Source organism: Prionailurus bengalensis, chromosome C1 (assembly GCF_016509475.1).
Source record: "Prionailurus bengalensis isolate Pbe53 chromosome C1, Fcat_Pben_1.1_paternal_pri, whole genome shotgun sequence".
Classification (NCBI taxonomy): Eukaryota; Metazoa; Chordata; class Mammalia; order Carnivora; family Felidae; genus Prionailurus; species Prionailurus bengalensis.
In genome coordinates, this window is record NC_057345.1 from 51,411,073 (window position 1) to 51,435,065 (window position 23,993).

The 23,993-nt window shown below is 36.1% G+C and overlaps 1 protein-coding gene across 9 annotated transcripts in view; it reads right to left on the minus strand.

Moving 5' to 3' along the window:
* DOCK7 (dedicator of cytokinesis 7) overlaps positions 1-23,993 on the minus strand; it is a 230,105-nt gene that overhangs the window by 69,972 nt on the left and 136,140 nt on the right. For 5 of the 9 annotated variants that reach the window (XM_043575148.1, XM_043575144.1, XM_043575147.1 and 2 more), the window contains exons 19-27: positions 23,648-23,734; positions 18,671-18,902; positions 15,368-15,532; positions 13,398-13,567; positions 4,942-5,034; positions 3,665-3,754; positions 2,625-2,720; positions 862-1,002; positions 655-768 (exon numbers count right to left, since the gene is read on the minus strand). In XM_043575148.1, coding sequence (XP_043431083.1) covers positions 655-768; positions 862-1,002; positions 2,625-2,720; positions 3,665-3,754; positions 4,942-5,034; positions 13,398-13,567; positions 15,368-15,532; positions 18,671-18,902; positions 23,648-23,734 — 1,188 coding nt within the window. The remainder of the gene's footprint in view (positions 1-654; positions 769-861; positions 1,003-2,624; positions 2,721-3,664; positions 3,755-4,941; positions 5,035-13,397; positions 13,568-15,367; positions 15,533-18,670; positions 18,903-23,647; positions 23,735-23,993) is intronic. The other 4 variants (XM_043575152.1, XM_043575153.1, XM_043575151.1 and 1 more) reach the window with 1 other exon arrangement.

Sequence of the window (23,993 nt, forward strand, 5' to 3'; positions counted from 1 at the left end):
GAGAGAGAGAGAGAGACAAAGAATCCGAAGCAGGCTCCAGGCTCCATGCTGTCAGCACAGAGCCTGACACGGGACTTGAATTCACAAACAATGAGATCATGACCTGACCCAAAGTCAGATGCTTAACCTACTGAGCCACCCAGGCACTCCTATGATGTTTTTAGTTTAGTAAAAACAACATAACGAATGACACTGGGGATTTGGGTAAACATCTGTCCATGATTCTAAGCTCTACAATGTCTAGGTCTACATTAGAAGGAATACAAAGCAAAATGAAGCTGCTTTAAAAATCACCCAGTAAATACACAAAAAAGTTCACGTGGCTGTTCATTCAGTATAACTGCTACTCTTGCATGGCATCTTGGGGGATGCTTTACATTTAGACCACTGACTTGATGATCTGTTTCAGAATGGGAATCGAAGAGTCATGAGTGGGCCAGTATAACCCAAGAAAAAGTCAGCTGCACAGGTACCAGCTTGCCATTGTCCTGTAGCCTTATAAAACAAATGAAATTTACTTTTTTCTTACTAACAAAAATACACTGCTTTTTAAAAACATCAGTATATGAATGTATTCTTGAAGATCTCTTAGCTGCAACCCTAGAAACAACAAACACAGTATTTAATTGTTAATTATTACTAACTACACATTACCTGTTTGTAGCAGGTCTTAATAAGGCTAAAGACAAATCCTCTATCCATAACAGACAGCAGATCGTTGAGAAAGAATGCAAGGCTTGTGTTGAGTCTCTCAACCATTTCTGTGTCCTGGAAAACAGAATAAAAAGCAAAAACAAATAAAAGTATGATAGTTTAATGTGAGCTTGAAAGAGATTCAATTTAAAAAAAAGTTATCATTACCTTCTGAAATCGTGAAACTATATCACTAGCAATTGTGCTGACAAGAGCAGCAATGTCATCCATGAATCGTTCTGGAAAACGACTTTTCCTTGGTGCATCAAGTTTATCATTAAAGTATAAATGGTGCACCATGCTCTTTACCTGAAAAAATAAATAAGCCATTAGTTTAATTTCTTATGGATGTAATTAACAGCTAATCACATTAGGGCTATTTTTTCAAATTGCTGAGTGATTTAACAGATAGCCGAAATACTTTTAGCTCCTCAAGTATTTTGAAAATTTCCCTGCAATATTTTGTATGCTCCCAAGAAATAGGACACACTGTACAAGTCAATCACTGCATCACCTCTGTAAAATTCTCCTGGCTATCAACAGGAAAAGAATTATGAACATCAACAGAAAAAAATTTCACTCTTTAAAATTGTTTTAAATGAAATCTTTCCACCACTCAACATTTTGACATTCCATATCCCGCAACTGCAGCTCTAACAGCCTAAACACATTGACTTCACTGCAGTGTCTTCAGCCTCTAGCATAGAGTAACATAGGGTGAGGATACATGAATTACTGATGACTGAATATGAATATCAAGATATTAGATCAAAATTAACAAAGTGATTTATGTGTACAAAATGCTTCTGGATATCAATTCTTAACACAACAATGTGATAACAGTAATAGAGAATTCAGGGAAATTGAAGCCAAGTTTCAACAATTAGTAAATAGCACAGCCAAGACTTCAACTGCAGCCTTTTGACTATTTTAAAGAATTTGAACATACATATAAGACTCAAAAAATAAGTCAAAATTTCAATGTGATCTTATACTAAAAGCACAAGAATTACAAAATTAGCTGCCTATCACTTACATAGGGTCCCTGACTTATTTATTTTCTTTTGTAGATTAGTAAATCTTTAAGAAAAAATGTCTTCTTATCCCTAATATAGGCAACATTCAATGCTGAGAATGATCCTATGATATACTCTGAAAACTCCTTTTGTTTCTTCCATTCTTTTGTTGTTTTGTTTTCTTATTTTTGTACACATTTCTCTTTTGCAAGGAAAAATTTCAAGGACTTCAGCTTTCTAGAGGCTGAACAGGAAGATCCCTAGGGCCTGAACACCTGAGTTTGAATCACAGTTCTGCTATCTAGAAGCTACATCAACTTAATCTCTCTGTGCCTGGGTAACACGCAGCTCACAGGGGCGGTGCCACCACACTGTATGCACTCGGTAAATTTTTATTGCTTTTGTGTATATATGTGTTTATGTGTGTGCAAATATTTATTAAGATATTAATTCGTTTGTTTTTAATACCATTTATTGAATTGAGTGACAAGCGTTGTGGGCTTTTTTTTCTTTTTTCTTGGCTGTAACTGGCATTTCCCTAAGAGCTTTCTAACCATAAAAGCAGTGAGTACCTTATAAAGCTCTTTTTATCTGTTTGGGATGAAGTCTATAATACCGCCATCATATAGTAGCCACATTCAGACTAAAGAACAATGTACCACGTTTCCTTTAAAAAGACAGCTGCTTCTGCAGCCATCTCTAGAAAAGTGGTTAACGAGAGCTTCCTAAGTCCACCTCAATTGTGCCGAGTGTCCACAGTGTTTATTTAGAGATGTAACACACATAATTTTGTCTTGGACACACACGTCAAATCATGCCATAGCATTAGAAAAAGATTTTTAGGAGAAAATAATGAGCTAGCACAAAGTTGTTAACTAAGGAAAACAATATTAAAAGTGTGTGTAGGTTGCTCACCATTAACTCAAAAAAGAACCAGGCTTGTTGCAAAGCTGACTCCCGAACGCTGCCACTGCAAACCACCCACTGCAAAGCCAGCTCCTCATGAAAAAGCTATCCAGAAGTAAATCCAAAGTTATTATCAAAGTCATATCTGCTGATAACACAAACCAAATAATAATGCAATTACAAATGAAGATATAATGGGAGTAAGCAAAATAAGGCATGTGAACCATTCAATGATGCAGTGAGGACACCCATTAACGAAACGGCTGTTTATACATGTAAGACAGTGGCATGTTGAACAGCTGAAAAAATTACATGTTATCTTGCAGTAAAATGTAATTTTAAAAGGACAGGTGGGAAAATAGCCTCCTAAATTGTACCTGCAAACAGAAACTAGACCAAAAACTCACAGTTACGAATACTATCTTGTCTGTGCCTTAAATACATATTTCAACATATGCAAATACATTCATGAACTTTGCTGGTACAATTTAGGAAATACCTTTAAAAATTTTAACTTTTGATGTAAGCCATTAATTTTCAAGTTTTCAGGTATTTGAAGTCTTTTTATAAACATAGAAATCTCCTGCCTTATAATGGATATGCATACAAAGCATTTGCAAAATAGTGTATATCAATATGAAAAAGGACTAACAAAACTGTGCATAAGGGAAGCAAATCAACATATCTTACTAAGAGTGATAATTTTTCTAACTCATCTTCCTTTCCCTGGAAATTTAAAACACAAAACAGAAGCAGTTACAGAAACAGAATTCAGAGTTGATACATTTTTTTGGTACTAAAATTTGATGATCAAATTTGATTTCAAACAGTCAATCCCAAAGATATAAACATTATAATAGCATAAAAGAGCATACACTGAAGTGGTATGCCCAAAAAAGGCATCAGACAAGCAGAGCTTGCTGAAAGGTATTTTTAAACAAATAATTTAAATGCAATTATTATAACATACTGGTTTACTTAAAGAAATCTTACATCTATTTAACTGTTGGAATTTTCCCCCTATATGGATTGTCTTCATATGAATCTACCTTTTTAGTTGGTAAGCGTCCCGTTAATGTTTGTAAGAAACTTGACGTCTCTGTGTGCGAAGACATACGATTACAACTTCGATCCATAGCCTATGGAGTGAAGGTGGATGAATGACGAGATAACATTAAAGTCTGCTGTGGATGACTTTGCAGCTTAAGGATTACATACAGTTTTTAAAATCATTTTACTGTGTTTTCAACAACTGTTTTATTCTTCATCTAATTTTCACCATTTTAAGCTGCTTTAATGACAGTAGGTTAGAAGTATCAAAATGGCTTCTATATATTTTTAGTAAAAAGAGTATTTTAACCACTATATAAATTCAGAGTGCTGCAAAGAATGAAACTTTTATCTCTGTGATCTATACACATGCACACATCTAGTAAGAGAAAGCAAAAAGTAAAAACATACTTCTCACTGGTCTCAGATCAAAAAATCAAGAATTTTATATTCAATAAAGAAAATTAAAAGATCAGAATGGTTTCTCCCACTTTCCAGTAGGATCAAAACCTACTATTCGGTTTTGTCATATACTTCAAATATAAAACACTGTCGATATTAACCGTGGAATTACATTCTTCCAGAACAAGAGCATTTTTCTCCAAAGCCAACACACAGATGAGAAGTATATTTTGAGGTATCATGCAATAGTAGCTATCAAGCAACTTGACTTAAGTAAGCAAATCCTAGTTCAATTAATCTAGAAATAAATTTCATACTTTGCAACACAATATAAGTTAAAATTCAGTTTGGTTCTGGTACTAAATCTTACAGCATGGGGATTATATACCGTTCAGATTTAATTTCAGTTTGTTACCAATATTTCCAGTCAGTAATTATGAAAAAAAAAAAAAAGACAAGATAGTAAATGCTGAATGAAAATGATACAACAGCTACACTTTAAACCAAAAGCCAATGGAAAACTATCAGGTTTTTTCCATACCAATTTTTTTTTTTTTTAATTCCTACTAAAGATGTACTAGCCCTAAAGTAGAAACTGTTATAAAGCCATTGATTGCATAAGCAGCAGGCACTGAAATACTGATAGGGTATACAAGGAGGGAAGGGAAAGAAGACAGGAAGTAGGAAAGGAGAGCATTACTGGTACAATTGGTGGTATTCATGCATAGTAGTGGGAAAATGTGCTAAGTAAACAAAAATACACACTTTTTAATGATTAAAAAGCAAGCCACTGAAATCATAGTATGTACTAAAAAGTAACGTTCTAAAGGGAAACATCAGCAGCCAATAAAGAAACCTCTAATATAAACACCACCTGTGTTGACTCTGCACTTGGACTGGGGTTGGATCCCCATGGGGCAGCTTTTGGACCACCAGTGTTAACCCAGGAATTGGAGCGATCTAAACCCTAAGCATATAATAGAAAGCAGTTGGAAAGGAAAGAAATATTACATGTGGCATGCTATAAATTATTCCTAAAGAAATCCAGACTTTCCAATGCAAACATATTTTTAATTAGTACTGTTAAAGCAACCAAAATTCTTAGGCACCTAGAAGTATTAGTTCACCAAAATTACATTCATTACATAATGTTTTTTTTTAATTTTTTTAATGTTTATTCAATTTTGAGAGAGAGAAAGAGTGACAGAATACAAGCAGGAGATGAGCAGAGAGAGAGAGAGAGAGAGAGAGAGGGAGACACAGAATCAGAGGCAGGATCCAGGCTCTGAGCTGTCAGCACAGAGCCCAACGTGGGGCTCAAACCCACAAACCGTGAGATCATGACCCAGGCCAACGTCAGATGCTTATCCAACTGAGCCACCCAGGTGGCTTTTAAATCACAAATATTAAGTTTGTTTTTAAATCACAAATATTAAGTATAGCATTTAAAGATAATTTCTCTTTATGTAAAGGGATCACCTTAGAGAACCAACTAAAGTTCCCATAGTACCATCCCCCCAAACTCTCTTTAAAGATGGCACAAATTAGCAACAGACTATTTCCTCTGAACCAACTAGGATTTAAAAGGAAAAAAAATGTAAGAAGAACATCATTCTTGTCTAAAAGACTTTACTTTCATTTTGTCATGATTGAAACTTCTGTGCACTGATATTCCATAATTCTATTTGACCCTGCTTCCTCTTTCACTTTCTTTTAGGGACCAATAGGAGAAATCAAGCAAGAAAATTAAGGAAAAAATTAAGAAAATAAATAGGATGACTAATATTTGCTCCTCCCTAAAAATGATGGTGGATTTGGAGTTGCGCTCAGTTTTACAGTGACTGTTAAAATGAAACATAATGGGCTACTATTTTATATAAATATTATAAAGAAAAGCATTATGATGGTACTATCTACAGGAATTATATCTTCATCATTACTATCATTGAAGTTAAGTTAACATGCTACTAATGTGTATGGCCAGAAGAGAACTACATCTGTTCTTCTCTCAAAGAAGTTATGATCCCAGGTGAAGGGATGTTTTAATGTCTTAAGCCTGACTGATCATTACAATCAATGGGAAGTTTTGTAACATTCAGATTCTGGGCCCCAACCCCAGAAAACCTGATTCAGCAACCCGGGCTGTAGCCTGGAATCTGCTAAAAGAACTAGAGCCAGTTGTAAGGGATTTTTTTAAGAGGACTCTTGGAATAAGAATAAAGAAGACAACCCAATACAAGGAGACAAAAAATAGGGTGTCAGTATGGACCCAAACCAGAAAGCACCAAAGGAAAGGTAAAAGAAAAACAAGAGTAGTAACAATAATAATTAACTGTGTAGACATTTATATCACCTGGGAAGGTCAACAACAAAAATGTGCAGGGCCTTATGTCTAAACAAATAAGAATCTCTGGGATTGAAGCCCATGTATCAGTATTATGGGAGGGAATGAGGATTAGGGAGAGTGAGGGAGGGAAGACAAACTAACTCTCAAGAGCTTAGGTTTTAGGGAGAATATGTGCCCTATTGTTCTAAAAATAGAGACTGACTGAAATAATAATCACCCATTTCCACTCATTTTTTATACTGAATGTGTAAGATGAGTGAAGTTGAAATCCAAGTTCAACTGCTTACTAACTGTAAAATCTAAGGTAAATTACCTAATCACTTTTTCAGTTTCTTTGCAATAAAAAAGAATAATGATAGTCTCCCTCATATTGCAAAGATCAAATTAAAAAATGGAACTAAAGGATGCCTGGGTGGCTCAGTCAGTTAAGTGACCGGCACTTGATCTCAGCTCAGGTCATGATCTCACCGGTCATGAGTTTAAGCCAAGGGGCAGCACAGAGCCTGCTTGGGATTGTCTCTCTCTCTCTCTCTCTCTCTCTCTCTCTCTCTGTCTGCCCTTCCCAACACACACGTGCTCTCTCCTTCACTCTCTCAAAATAAATAAATAAACCTAAAAAAAAAAAAAGAATAAATATGGAAGTAAATATAGAAAACTCTCAAAAAATAGATCTAGCAGGCGTGCCTGGGTGGCTCAGTAGGTTAAGAATCTGACTCTTGATTTCGGCTCAGGTCATGATCTCACAGAGGTGAGACTGAACCCCCTGTCAGGCCAGAGCAGAGCATGGAGCCTACTTGGGATTCTCTCTCTCCTCTGTCTCTCTGCCCCTCCTCCGCTTATAAGCATGTGCATGCATACTTGCTCTCTCTCTCAAAATAAACTTAAAAAGAAATAGTTTTGTTTTTGATGTTTATTTTTGAGAGAGAAAAAAAGAGCATGAACCTGGGAGGGGAAGAGAGAAAAGGGGACAGAGGATCTGAAGCAGGCTCTGCAGTGACAGCCCAAAGTGGGGCTTGAACTCACAAATTGCAAGATGATGACCTAAGCCAAAGTCAGACACTTAACCAACTGAGCCACCCACGTGCCCTAAAAAGAAACAGTTCTAACAAAAACTTTCTACATGTTTTTTTAAATGCTTCCCAGCAAAGTAAAAGACAATATTCAAATACTAGTAACATTATGTAATCACATTTAAAATAAAATACCTACCTTCTCATAACCCTATGTTATTTCAAATAAAAGCAAATCAGCAAATAATGTTTTTCAAATATGTTAAAACTAAAGTTTTCACCAGACTCCCAAGTTAGGTTTCTCCACTGTATAAAGTTCTTTCTGCCATTTATAATTTTTACAACCACTACTCATGTTATAAAATTAATACATAAGTATCTGATTTTTGCAAAATTACAACTGTGCTCTTCACTCTACCATAAATTTCCACAATACCAATAATTTTTCCATACTCTTAAATTCACTTTTCAATTCCTTAATTTCCTTTAAAACTAAGTCACAGGCTAATCAATAATGTGAGAATAAATAATAAATCTCTTTGTGCCATTAACTGTATATTATATTCACAATATTGAGACTGAACAGTTATAATTACATCAAGTCAAAGCTAACTATTTAAAGAAAACCTGTGACCAATTGTTTTGTAAAGCAAATAATTACCATAATTTGTTATAAAGCTAAGAATTATATCAAACCACCCTTAGGTAAACAAATTCATCACATACATTTACTACTGTCATAACTATGTTTACTGATCTTCAACTAATATAGAACAGAGTAACCAAATGTGTGCACATGTGCATGAAAGTGGGGTGTTTTTTTTTGTCCAATCTCTGTAACAGTATTTTGTCCCGTAAGTACAGACAGCCTCCTTCCTTGAGCAAGGCTCATACTGTATTTGACAGGACATCAACATTCTTGTTAGAATACAAAGATTTGGCTTGGTACCCACAAGTTCTCAGCATAGTGCCCACATAGTAAGCTCTCAGTATTTAAAAATAAATTTAAAAATAGGGGATGACACATTACAAAGAAACTATTTAACTACATAAATTGCACTGGCATTTGATTAAAAGCAATAAAACTGACAGTTGTTATAATAATATATTTACATAATTGAACGTTAAAAGAGTATTGCTAGGGCAAAGAGATCAGCTTTGGTAACATAATTATGAAGAAAGTCTCGCAAATCTCATTTTACAGTCACTAGAGTAATAAAATCCTACTGATATAAGTATTCTTGAATTTTAGGAGTTCTGCATTTTACATTAAAGAATAAATTATGAAAACAAACTTTCATAAAGCCAAATCTTTTAAGGTAATTAAATATATAATTAATGCTGACAGCAAGAAAGCAAACAAAAACATAACTTTTAAAGAAGGAAGTTATTCTTGTAATAGATCTCTATGCTTACTAATATTCATTTATTGAATATCTATCGCACATCTTCAACATGCTGGCCATTATGGGTGCTTAGGATACACTACTCAACAACTATGCCCGACCTCATGGAGCTTATACTCTGATAAAGGTAAACAAACATAATAACTAATTTATATGCCACATTAAAAGGTAGTAAATGTGGGGCTCCTGGGTGGCTCATTCGGTTGACCATTCAATTTTTGATTTCAGCTCAGGTCATGATCCCAGGGTTTGACCACCTTATTTAAATGTATAACCAGTCCTTCTTTCTCTTCAGTCTTGTCCTGGGGGCTTTTGATCCCCTTATTCTGTTTCCTTGTCTCGTAACATTTACTACCTTAAAAAAAATTTTTTTAATTTTATTTTAGAAAGTGCACATGAATGGGGGAGAAGGGCAGAGGGGAAGAGAGGGAGAGAGAGGGAGGGGGAGAGAGGGAGAGAAGGAGAGAGGGAGGCAGGGAGAGAGAGGGAGAGAGAGGGAGACGGGGGGGGGGGGAGAGAGGGAGGGAGAGAGAGAGAGAGAGAGAGAGAGAGAGAGAGAGAGAATGAATCTCAACCAGGCTCCATGCTCAACACGGAGCCCAACATGGGGCTCGATTCTGTGGGATCATGACCTGAACTGAAATCAAAAGTCAGATGCTCAACCAACTGAGGCCCCCAAGCACCCCTATGACTTAGGTTTTTAAAGCAGCATTCTGTTTGCTATGTTGTGAAGAGAGTGTAGGTTGGAAGCAGGAAAACCATCTTTCAGGTTATTACATTAATTGAGAAAGAGACGATAGTTCAGACTAATGGTAGCAGTAAAGGGAGCGAGCAGTGACTCTATCTTTAGCATATATCCAAATCTGAACAAAAGGATTTCAGAAAGGCAGCTAAGTTTACAATTTCAGAGAGAGGTTTGTACTGGAAATATAATTTTGGGAGTCATTAGCACATAGTGGTATTTAAAACTATGGAACTTGGTAACATCAAGCAAGTGAGTATAGAGAGAAAAGAGAAAAGACAAGAGAAATAAGGAAAGAGGCCTGGGGCACTTGCAGATTAAGAAATCAGGGAAAGAAGAATCCACAGAGACTGAAAAGGTATAACCAGTAAAGTAAAAGGAAAACTAAGAAGAGTGCAGAGCCTGAAAGGCAAGTACATAAATAAACTAAGGAGGAAAGAACGTGACTATGTTCAAATCTGCTATAAGGTCAAGTAAGCCGAGCGCTGAAAATTAACCACTAGATTTGGCAACATGGAGAGCTCTGGTGACATAAACAAGGGCAGTTTGCAAGGAAGATGGGAGCAATACCTGACTGAATTAGGGAAACTTTTTCAAAGAATTCTACTACAAAAGGTAGCGGAGAAATAGTGAGGAAGCTAGCAGTTGAAATACTAGGGAGATTCTGGGATAAATAAAAATGGGATAAATACTAGCATGCTTGCATATGGATGGGATGTTTTAGCAGATAGGGAGCAAATGATGATGTAGTACAGAGATGAGACAATTGCTGTGGTGAGGATTCCAATAAGCAAGAGGGGACAGGAGCTTGTTTACAAATGGATCCACAAAACTGGACAGTCCATCTACAGTAGAATACTATATTAAGTAGTGGGTAGTAGTAGATGGCAGTAGGTAGGTAGATGTGGTTTAAAAGTCTATAAAAGTATTCTTTTGATGGCTTCAATTTTCTCAGTGAGGTAGGAGATGAAGTGAGAAGGAGGACTGGTGGGCAGATAAGGGAAGAAGGCATGAAACCTTTTTCTGGGGAGAGTGGGAAAGTAAATGGAATACAGAAATACAGTGTCATTGCCTGACAGCACTGAGTGCTCTCTGGAGGTCCATGGCTTTTAAATTCAAATGAGAGCAGTCATCACGACACTTCTCAAGTCATGTTCACTGGCACAAGTGCTGACATGGCACAGACAGATGACTGAGTTCAACTATGGCTGGAGGTTTGGCTAAGCAAGTACAATGAAATAACAGAAGGATAAGGCAATTGAGGTTTGACTATAATAGGGATAACTATAATGATTGGTCATGGAATTTAAGCAAGCTAAATTGGAAGAAAGAATACTAAGGGATTGAGGCACACACAGTAAAAGGTCATCAGATCAAGTGATGGGAGTTTGCAGAGAAATAAGAACTTGTTGGAATTGGGGTATTAGAGGAAAAACGGGACCAAACAGTTAAAGAACAAGATGCATGAAATCGAGATTATGAAGGTTAAAGTTATTAGTAATGACAACATCTAGGACATGACCATGGCTGAGGCAGGGTGGAAAGACCAAATTATTCAAAAAAGAGTTTCTTGATTGGAAAGGCCAATGAAGTCAGAATAAATAAATAGTAGTTATAAATAAACTTCAGATTCCTTTCAATTTTAATAAGGAGATAAAATTATACACCATTATCATTAGCAATTATGAGTAAAATGATAGTCCAAAATAAAGTAACTATCAGAAAATTTTCCAGCAAAAAAAAAAAAAAAAAGAAAGAAAACATGAAATCTATTTAAATAAAACTTGAGTAGGATGAGGCTGTGTTGTCATAAGACAAATTCTCATGATGGCTTTCTTAGAAGTTTATATATATACATCATTATATTTACACTACAGATCATCAGATGTTTATGTCATTATGTCTCATTTTATGAACTACTGGAAAAAAGGCAAATAATCATCCCAATACATGTAGAAGTTTATTCTAAATCTCGAGATTATAATCTATCAAATACATCATATAAAAGAAAACTCTAGAATCATGCTAGGTGAGGCATAATGCAAATCTTAACAGAAATTAAGAGGCATTTTAAAAATAGAACCCTGAGGAAAATGGTCTTTTTCATTTCCATAACTCTTTACTTTCCATAACTCTTACACTACTCTTTACCCCAGGACCTAGAGTTGTATATAAATAATGCTAAGTACTACCTCTATGACAATGAGATACAATCAAGAATGAATACAAGGATAAAAAATCTGAGTTCTTTTTCTAAAGGTGGAAATTTTATATGCAGGGGGTTGTTGGGGAGCCTTCTCATTTACAATTGCTATACTCCTCAGGTTACTCTGCCTGCAGAATCCCATGTAAATACTTCTGCACATCACTCTCTTGGGCAGTTCACAAAAAATCAAAGTTGTCTAATTAGAGAGTAACATCTATATGGATCTTTAAGTTATTGAAATCCACGTTTATCATTTAAAATATAAGGCTACAAAATATATTCTTTTTTTTTTTTTTTCTTTTTCTTTTTTTTTTTTTTTTTTAAAATTTTTTTTTTTTTTTCCACGTTTATTTATTTTTGGGACAGAGAGAGACAGAGCATGAACGGGGGAGGGGCAGAGAGAGAGGGAGACACAGAATTGGAAACAGGCTCCAGGCTCCGAGCCATCAGCCCAGAGCCTGACGCGGGGCTCGAACTCACGGACCGCGAGATCGTGACCTGGCTGAAGTCGGACGCTTAACCGACTGCGCCACCCAGGCGCCCCCAAAATATATTCTTGATCTGTGAGCAATTACTTTAAAAATTAGTTGTTACTTTAAATGAACAATGCTGAAGTTCATTGGAAGCTTCTGAATGTAAAATTTCTATAGCTGTATGAAAATTTATGAGTATTTCTGATGTTTCTGATCAATGTTCAAATACTTCACATAAAAAAACACAGACTGTTTTAAAAAAAACCCCACAAAGATCTATTACAGTTCAGGCTAGGGGTTAAACAGAGACTGTAGAACATATTCATTAATTCTTCCTCAGATCCTAGTTAACAGGCTAAAAGTGCCAAAGAGAAGTTGGCTATGATTCCACAACAATGGTATATATGTTTGAATGGTTTGGTCAAAACACAACATACCATGATTTACTGGCCTCAGTCTTACTATTCTTTTTGCCAGCTTGTTTAAACTGAGTTATTCGTGTACTTTTCCTATAAAAAGGTAATAATTATTCCTTAATTTTTTAAGGGGGCTCAATAAAGATGCTGTAAATATAACATAGCTGGATGTTAAACTAGCTGGCCTCTCCCTTGTTACCTGAAATAACCATTAACCAGCATTAAATAAATCATATTTTTTGTGTCCTGGTGAATTTTCTATAGAGTTTTCCATGTGAAAGGTAGCTATATTACCAATTAGGCCTAATCAATGTTCTTGATATTTTTCAGAGAAGAGATGGGGGTCCATAATTTAAATCAATGATGTCGTGTCCCTCTACACAGCAGTCACATAAGTATCTTTTAATTCTACAGGAAATTAATCTAGTCATTTTTCACAGGATGGAATATCACACAGACAAACGTAAGTTACACAGACTGGTCATCCTGGACAAATTTCTGAACTTGGCAGATTTTCTTGAGCAGAATGTAAAAACCAGTTTGTAATAGCAAGCTTATTTAATAGAAACATGATACACTCAGTGTGCATAGTGATAGAACAGAAAGATACAATTTCTTGCCTATTACTAACCCAAATACATTTTAAAATAAGGATAAATTAAAATTAGACATTGCTCACTTGTTCATAAACCGAAAATCAAAAATGTACAGATGACTATCTTCAGTTTACCTTACTGCCGATGATTGACCGTACTTCATCATCTGGTGACGTGGGTGTCCCAGATATGTCTGGATTACTATTACTAAGGCTCCGAGAACGATTTAAATTAAGGCTTGCAGGTCTCACAGCAGATCGAGCCATTGTGGCATAATGCACTGATCCTCCCAAACCCCCAGGACCTAGAGTTGTATACAAAACAGCACATAATTAAAATCAGTCAGGAAAGGACCTGAAAAAAAATCTCTGCTACTTTACAAAAATCCATAAAAATCATGAACTGCTTTTATTTCTAAATGAAAAATACTATAAATTAAAAAAACTCAAAACTCAAAACACACACATACACATGTATTATTTTCACTTTAAATATAAGGGTATCTAGGACCCCAAATTTTTCAGCTAATGGCTCTTCCTTTTTCCCACCTCTCCTACTCTGTCCTTGATACACAGTCCTAGAGGAACAGCCAATTTACTGTCAACATTTCTTAAATGAGACTATTTTTTTTAATATTTATTTATTTTTGAGAGAGAGAGAGACAGACAGACAGAATATGAGCAGGGGAGGGGCAGAGAGAGAGGGAGGAAACACAGAATCTGAAGTAGGATCCAGGCTCTGAGCTGTCAGCACAGAGCCAAATGTGGGGCTTAAACTCATGAGCTGTGAGATCATGACCTGAGCTGAAGTCACACCCTTAACTGACTGAGCCACCCAGGTGCCCAACAAGACTATGTTTCATTTCTCTGTCTTCATCAACAAGAATTTGAACTGTAAAAAAATGGCATCTTTATGATATACAGACATAGATATATACTCCAGATAATTCTAAGAGCCCAAGTTATAAAAGCAAGAATTCCTCTTAGTCTAAAATCAACCATGTTCTATGAACATAAAAATACCCCACAATTGTATCCATAATTGATCTCCATTTTCCTAAAGAAACCCTTCTGAGTGTCATGTTTGCAAATGACACATACCTGTCAACTAATTAATTTACACAGTCTTTCAGGTCAGTATGTAAAAAAGATGTTTTGCAAAATCTGTGGAATTCTAATAGTGTACTGAATGAAAGCATAAATGAAGAAGCACTATATACAGTCCACAATATACATTCAGAGCCTCAAGTACTAGAATTTTCAAAATCAAGATATGAAATTACAACCCAGAATGAGTCAATTATTTCTCTTTTTGCAATTAAGAAATAAAATGAAGTAAAACTTAGAGTCAGATTACTATTATGCCTAGTTTTCATAATGAATGTCATAATTATTTATCACCATTATTAACGTTAATATTGCCAATAGCTGGAAAAGGGCACTTACCATTATCATTAGTGATGAATGAGGACTCATACAAAGATGTGAGCAGGTTGAAAGGTATGCACAACACAATCATTAACTAACTGAACTAAAGAGTTATTCAAACTACAATATTCATCACCACCCCCCCCCCCCCCAACCACCACCAATGTCATACAAAAAGCAAGTAACCACTTTGGGTCCTGATATTCAGAAAGGCTATATATTTTATTTGCCATGAAGAGATCAGGACTTTTCTAGGGAATAATCTTTTGTATTATTGTAGGTTTCACGTGGTTATCAGGGTACTACTACACCATCCTATTTCTTCTTCAGTGTCCAGCATTCCAGATGACAAAATAACAGTCCATTTATCTTACCATAACAGAGAAGGATAAAATGCTTCCAGAGAAACAGAACTAATTTTCAAGATTCATTTCCAAGAATTAAGTCAACCAAGCTCTCATTCAAATTAAAGGAAGCTGTATAAATAATGATGCCTGAATATGTAAGCTAGTTATCCATTTAACTCCAGCACCTAGCATAGTCCGTGCCACTTAGCAAGCACTCAATAAATGTCTACTGTTGAATGAATGCATCCCACTATGACTACTGGATTATTTCAGACTTGCCATGAACATACAGTCTATGCAAGACAGTTTCAAATAAAAAGAATAAAATACCTGGTGATGGGGAATTAGGATAAGTATTCGGTAGGCGAAAAACATAATAGATGTATGATGCGAGAAGGCTGTTCCTGCCATGCTGGTCATGATTTCCTTCCAAGTTTTTGTGAAGCCGATTAATAATTGATGCCATGGCTTCAAAAGATGCTTGACCTAGATTAACTTTTAAGAAGGAGGAAAATATTTTTGTGTTAACTTTTTTAAACTGCAAATTCCAAAAAGATCAAGGTTTTGTCATCTCTGTATGTGTTAAGTATAGTGATTATACACACTAAGAGGATAAAGATGATATTTGATGTTGATTTTAATGATGTATTTATTAGCTGAAGCAAAATTCCTTTTCTAAAGATTTTAAAACACTAATTTTACTAATTTAACATGAACACTGGATGGGTTTGCGTAGTCCAAAAAAAAGAAACATCAACCAACAGAAATTATTTTGTAAAATAATACAAACCACATAAGAAAAAAAATTCTATCTTGTGTATCACCTTCGAAAAGTCACTTCTTGTTTTAAAGGGGACTCTGAAAACCTAAATGAACATACAATGAGCAGATGTTACTTTTGTTTTTAAAAAATTAACAATGAAAGTGGATTATTAAAAATAACAACTTCAAATCATAAGAGAATAGTGAATTAGCTATTTGACTGACATGAGTGAGTCAGTAGAAGGACTAGGTGGCTAGAAAAAAAAGTTGAGGTAAGACTGTATAGCATTTTAAATACCAGGCTAAGCAATACCTACCCAGTCATTCAAGTTAGTAAGTAACAAGAATTTTGCAAAAGTTGGAAAATTCTGGTAGCACACTGAATAAATGGATAAAACAAACAGCCATTTTGAGCAATGAAGCCTCAGAATCTAGGATTTATTTAATCAAGACAGGAAATTATGAACAGAAATGAGGCCTAAGTTTTCCTAAAAGTGGAATAATCCAGTAAAGTGGTCATTTAGGAACTAATATATATATATATGGAACTAGAAAAGGAACTAGAGACACAGAGGCCTAAGTGGGCTATAGAAATTTTACCTGTGTTCTACTTAATTCCTTTTCCTTTTCCTCACAGTAGCTATTCCAAACCATCAGAATCCTTCTCAAAACTCAGGTTCACTTTCCTCCCTTCTCAGGAAATCTTGTGGTTTTTTTTGTTTTGTGTTTTTTTTTTTTTTTTAATCTCACAGTACAAATTTATCAAGTCCTCAACTTTTTACTACCCAAATCTGAAACCATTTTTATTTCCCTTCCAAAAGAAATAGTGCTCCTCTCCTATACAGAAGAATGATCTCTCCACCTTCACTTGTGTCCTACAGACTTGCTTCATTAATTAAACCTGTTAGCACCTCTATATCTTATTTTTCTCTGCATTCCACTAGTTTCACAAAGCACATATACATGCTCAAATTTCTCTGTCTTTATGCTGTAATCAACCTTGGTTCCTCTTCTAACTGAATTTCTTTGAAGAGTAGTGTATACTCTTATATTCCTTTCTTTTTTTTTTTAAATTTTTTTTTTTCAACGTTTATTTATTTTTGGGACAGAGAGACAGAGCATGAACGGGGGAGGGGCAGAGAGAGAGGGAGACACAGAATCAGAAACAGGCTCCAGGCTCCGAGCCATCAGCCCAGAGCCCGACGTGGGGCTCGAACTCACGGACCGCGAGATCGTGACCTGGCTGAAGTCGGACGCTTAACCGACTGCGCCACCCAGGCGCCCCTCTTATATTCCTTTCATCATGTACAATGCACGACTTAATTCTCTGTAATCTGGTCTCCACTTCCACTATTTGACTACAACTATTCTTGTCAATTTCACCAGTGGACACTTCTTTAGTAGATAAGACTGGGACTCTGGAGTCAGTTGCCTGGGTTTGAATCCTTAGCAAATTTTCAAGCGTTGTGCTCATCACTCTACTCATTTGTACAATAGTGGTACTAATGCCTAGACACAGAGTTGTGAGGAATGCATACATTAATATAAATAAAGCACACAGTACTACTGCTGGCATATAACTAGTGCTGGGCAAATGTTTGTTACTAGTGCCATCATTATTACATTACTTACATAATCTACAAAAATGAACAATGCTAATTTTTTTTCTTAAAATCTTCAACGACTCCTTTGACAGTACTCTGTACAATTGCTCTTCAGTATTTCTTGACCTACCCCTCTTCTTCATCTCACTGTCACCTGTTTTTTGGCAGGACTTCAGAGTTTTTTGTATGAAATTCTGTAAGATTCCTAATTTGTCTTCCTGTCTCCAGATTTCCCACTTTGAACCCATCTCCATGCAGCACACTCATCTTTGTGACAGTCAAACTGGGTCACATTACTTCCATAATTAAGACCAGACCTTTCAAAAACTATTGATTTCTTATAGAATAATAGTCCCGGTTCCCTAAGTGTCATCATGGAAGAGCCCATCTCCTCTCTCTCACCACCAATATCATTTCCAATCACCAACCCTCCAATTTGTGACTACTTACAATTCCCCCCAAATTTCCCAGTTTATTTGCCTGTATACCATGCACATACTATTTCATCTCCCTGGACTAGTTATTTAACTGTCAGACTCCTACTCATCTTTAAAATGTTTGACCCAAGAATCACCTCTACTGACAAGTCTGCCCTAAGATAAAAAATCCCAAGTTGCTGAACATTCCTCTCCGTTGTGCAACCAGTTAACACAAAATTTTTATAACCCGTTAGCTGAAATTTCTTACAAGCTCAACTACTCTGCAGGATTTGGGTGGAAGCTCTTAGCACAAGCAGAGGAATAACTCTTGGAAAAAGAGTGGGAAACAGGAGTACCTCTAATTCCAAAACAACACAGAAGAAAATGAGAATATAGAGATTTTGAGTTGATGAAAAAAGCTATTTTTAAATAGAAGATAGCAAATGAGTCAAGATGTAGGCTACATAGAGCACATATCATGTAAAATGCAAAATCATTTATCTAGTTGCCTGTTTTCCAAACTGGTCTGTGAAATCCTTAAAATCAGGAAATAATAAGCCTTGGATACAACCTATCAGCATCTGGCACATAGTAAATGCTTAATATTTGCTGAATGAATAAATAAATGAATTTGTTTCCATAATCTGAGTTGAGGTGTATATGGCACATTTTATGGAAACAAAAAGAAAGCTCTTTTCTGGCATGAGAAACAATAACACCCCATCTTTTCCTCCCCCAAATCAAACACAGTCATTACAGATAACAACAGTAAATCATGGTTCTATTTCTGCAAAAGTTAGAAATGTACAATTATAAATTTCATAATTCCCCAAACATAAGTCAATTACCTATTTGGCCAGCAATGACAGGAGGTCTAACAACTAAAAGTATCAGTTTATCAAGCAGAAGATGAAGAAATCGGACCACTGGTTCCAACTGAGATGAATTCAGTGCTGAAATACTGCTCTTCAGTTCATTTTCTAAGTTATTTTCCATGATTCGCATGTCTCCAATTCGGACTGGGAACATGTGTTCGTCCAGAGCATTAACCAGAGCAAAAAACTTGTCAAGATAAGGATCCTAAAACAAAGAATGAACAAAAGCACTATAACTGGATATTCCCCAAACTTTGGACCACTAAAATAAAATAGCTCATATTAATCAGTAATACAAAAAGTACACAAGTATATATGGACATTGTTTCCAATTAAACACTACCTCTGTTCTCATTTATCTTTGTAAAGTGGCCATTTCGAACGCTATTGAGTACTCAAGAACTCTGATATGAATTAAGTAGTTTTTCCCCCAATGTGAATCTGCCTAACTGTTTTAGAACTTAATTATTGTGCAGCTCTGTTAGTGCATGGCCTGTGCCCATTATTAATTTATTATCTCTCAGCTCCATCCAAACCCACCATCTTTGCCACGTTTTGTAACAGTGGAGCTAGACCCTTCAAACTGTGTTTCTCCTTTGCCAGCTGGCCTGTGGTCTGGCTCTGACAATACAGGGTGCAGGAAACAGCCTTCCTTCCTCCAGTTTGTTTCCTGACAGCGGCTAGCAGATGTGAATGCTGGGGCTCAGAGGTGAGGGACATGGCAGCAGCATTCACAACAGCCAATTTGGCTCATTTTGCTCCTCAGCAGGTGCCCTCCACACCACAGCAAGGCAGGCAATGTGTTCCTGCAGCAGTAGTGTTCCCTCCTCAGGGGTCTGATTCTCAGCCTTCAGGATCCTCCTCCAGGTTTCTAAGTTCCTTTCTTATCACTTTCTACAACTGCTATCTCCATTACAATCACAGAATTTTCTTTTACCCCATTAGAAATGAATCACCTTTAACCCAGCTAACAATTATTTATATATAAATTGTCCCCATTCAAATTAATGGCAGCTTCCATCTCCTGACTAAATCCTGACTGCTATTATTTAACCTCCTTCTACACTAACAGAACTACAGTCTTATTTAAAGTAATCATGTGCCCAGTCCCAGGGTAGGTGCTTGCTCTCTCAGCTGCTTTATGCCTCGTCATAACCATGTGTACAGTTCTGACCAAGAGATGTGAGCAAAAGTCTGTGGGAACTCTGGGAAGACTTTTACTTAGTTAACAATGAAAATAAATTTGAAGACAGTAATGCCGAAAATCTTCATTCACATTTATAGTTCTAATATTGTTCTATTTTGATATGTATGTTTTAAATAAAAAATTACTGAGTTCTAACTATATATTTCTCCAGTACATTTCACAAAGCTATAAGTATGAAAACATCTGAACTGGAGAGTGTTATGCTAAGTGAAATAAGCCATACAGAGAAAGACAGATACCATATGTTTTCACTCTTAGGTGGATCCTGAGAAACTTAACAGAAGACCATGGGGGAGGGGAAGGGAAAAAAAAAAAAAAAGGGGAGGTTAGAGTGGGAGAGAGCCAAAGCATAAGAGACTTTTAAAAACTAAGAACAAACTGAGGGTTGATGGGGGGTGGGAAGGAGGGGAGGGTGGGTGATGGGTATTGAGGAGGGCACCTTTTGGGATGAGCACTGGCTGTTGTATGGAAACCAATTTGACAATAAACTTCATGTATTGAAAAAAAAAAAAAGTATGAAAACATCCTAAGAAGGGCACCTGGGTGGCTCAGTCAGTCAAGCTTCCAACTTTCAGTTTTGGGTCATGATTTCACAGTTCATGAGTTTAAGCCCTGCGTTGAGCTCTGCGCTGAAAGCATGCAGGCTGTTTGGGATTCTCTGTCTCCCCCTCTCTCTGTCCCTCCCCTGCTCATCTCTGCTCTCTCAAAAATAGACATTTTTTTTTTAAAAAACAACATAAGAAACATTATTGTCTTCAATTGATCCTTTAAAAAAGATAATACATGATGAAACTTACAGAATTACAAAAATTTATAAAATCTTGAGTATTAGTCATCAGGACTGTGAATGCCAAATGCCACAAAGTAGATACTTCCATTTTATCTTCCCCTACATTCTATAGATTCTAAATCATCTATATATTTTGCCTAAAATCCTTCTTTGTCACTTAAGACAACACATGTATCTGCCTCCAAAAAACAAAGGTAGGAGTTAAAGATAAATACGCTATCAACTCTAAAAGGAGAAAACTAATAATGATTATAGGACTTTAAAAAACATGAAAAATACTGTATTTTTATACTTACTAGGATACTATTAAGGGAAAGAATATATTTCAACAGTATACTAGAACACCAATCTTAATCACTATCAAAAGAGTAAGGACTATAGGAAACATAGAACATACCCAGTATCAGAAAAGGAAAAATTCTCCTGGAGCCATTCTTTTACTGGGTTCTACCTGTATACTGCTAAATAAAACCTATCTACTACTGTTTTTTGTTGTTGTTTTAAAACTTAATATAGAAATGCTCTGTCTTGGGGCGCCTGGGTGGCTTGATAGGTTAAGCGTCTGACTTCGGCTCAGGTCATGATCTCATGGTCCGTGAGTTCGAGCCCCGCGTCGGGCTCTGTGCTGACAGCTCAGAGCCTGGAGCCCGTTTCAGATTCTGTGTCTCCCTCTCTGCCCTCCCCTGTTCATGCTCTGTCTCTCTGTCTCAAAAATAAATAAACGTTAAAAAAAATTAAAAAAAAAAAAAAAAGAAATGCTCTGTCTTATTTTTCCCAATTTCACTGCAGAAAAGAGTTCAGTAGCAAGGTTAAGACTGCTACCATTTGAAAGGACAGCTTACACAGTTGGTTGGCTCTTGCCTGGAATCTCAGAACTTGGATTTCAAGAGAGTTCCAACTGTTAGGGGATGATGGCTCACCATACCTAAACTGTTTGGGCAGACAATATGGTTTATGCTGAAAATGTGTTTTCCTTATGGTAATCAAGAATTCTGGTATGTGATAGCCAGCGGGTGCCTATGTTACAAGCCTACAGTAAAAACCCTGGGAACTAAGTCTCTAATGAATGAGCTTCCCTGGTATACATTTCAAATGTGCTGTTTCAACTCACCCTATGTGACCACTGGGAAAGGACTCTTGGAAGCTTATGCTTTGTTTCCTCTGAACTTGACCTCTTTTCCCTTAGCTGATTTTATTTTGTATCTCTCACTAAAATAAATCATAGCTATGAATATGGCTGTATGCTGGGTCCTGTGAGTTCTGCTAGAAAATCACCGAACTTGAAAGTGGCCTTGGAAATCCCCATGTACCACCCCCTCCCTTTTCAAGTTGGATTCCATTTTCAACACTTGCCTCTTCTCACTCTTACATTTTCTCCCTGGAAAAACACTCACCAGTATAGTTTCAGCTATCACATTTATTCTGTCACCTCCAATGCTAAACTCGAACTTAATTACAACTGCCTTGGGTTATTTTTATCTGAAGTACATAGGCACTTCAAACTCAACAGGCTCAAAAATAAATTCACTATAGCTCCAGAAGCATCTTGATTATCTCCCAAATCTCTCTTAGCATGGTACCAAATTTACTTCTCTGATGTTTCCTATTTAGGTTAGAAATCACCATCTACCTAGACCCTCAACTCTATAGCATTAAAAGTCCTTCACAATCTGTAACTAGCCTAGTCTTCTATTCTCATCTATCACGATTTCCCATGCACTATAAATTACATTCACACCAGATTACTTGCCTGTCCTTGAATAAACTACTATCTCTTTGCACATGCTTTTTATCAACTGAGTAGCCCACTCTCTCTCTGTATGGTAAATGCCTACTTATCAATACAGTATCTCAGTTACCAGCAGAACAGACAACTCTCCTCTTGAAAGGATTTCGTTCATATATCTAACACAGTCATAAATTTTATTGTACTGTAATTGTTTTTACATTTTCCCCTATTATACTGTAAGGTCTTTGAAGGAAAGTTTCTTTCCTTGACAGGTAACAACATCCACGACTTTATGGAGCTTACAGCCTAATGGGGAAAGAAACAATAAATAAATGCATAAGTATGTATACATACATACACACGTACCACACACACACACACACACAGGAAAGAAAGCAAAAGTGCAAGAGAGTACAGGTAAGAGCCAGAAGCAGTAGCAAGTGCAGGTTAAGACGATATGGAATGATGGGGCTGCTATGTTTAAAAGTCTCCAGGGGCGCCTGGGTGGCTCAGTCGGTTAAGCATCCGACTTCAGCTCAGGTCATGCTCTTACAGTCTGAGTTCAAGCCCCGCGTCAGGCTCTGTGCTGACAGCTCAGAGCCTGGAGCTTGCTTCAGATTCTGTGTCTCCCTCTCTCTCTCTGCCCCTCCCCTGCTCATGCTCTATCTCTCTCTGTCTCAAAAATAAATAAAAACTTTAAAAAATAAAAATAAAAAATAAAAAATAAAAGTCTCCAGAAAAGGCCTAAGGTAAGCAGAAGCCTTGTTGAAAAGAAGTGCATGTCAGGAGCAAAGTATTCCACTTAGAGAAAGAGTAAACATACCAGACTTTGAGAAAAGCCTGGTATATTTCAGATCTATAGTGAGGAATATGGAGCAAATGATCCCTAAGAACCCTTTCTCTTAAATTATCTGAGTCTATGAGGAATAAAATGAGTTGGATGATGGTTTTTCAACTCTAATTCTTCAACACACCAGAAACTTAACAAAAAAAGTCACGTAATTGTTCAAAATGAAGTTGATGACATTTTGAAAAGCAAAAATTTTGCTTGTGTTGATATTAAATGACATTTTGTTGATTCCTTTAAAAAGTTAACTTCTAAATCTATACATTCCTGATATATAGTCCCATAATTCTTACAACAGATAACTACTAAAACTGACTTAAGTACTAGATAATATATTCTTCAAGTGAAAATTGATCATATAAATTATTAAAACTTACTTGTGTATGGATAGATGAAACAGCAACAACTTCCACATTAAAAACACCTTTGTGATTATCTACCCATTTCATGCCAGGTAGAGGAACCTGTAAGATATTAAATTTAATGATCACAGATACTTAAGTTGATAAGATATTCTGAAAACAAAAATTGTAACACCTCAATGAGAAAAAAAATATCACGGAAATATATTTTTACGCACTGTAAATAAATGTAAAACTTACATTTTGTTCTTATTACAAAATTATGTTTTCTACAAGAGAATTAAAAGACTCAAGGAGCAAAAAAGCAGAAAATATGCACTCAAAATGCTATCTTCCCAAAGATATATCCTTTTATATCATT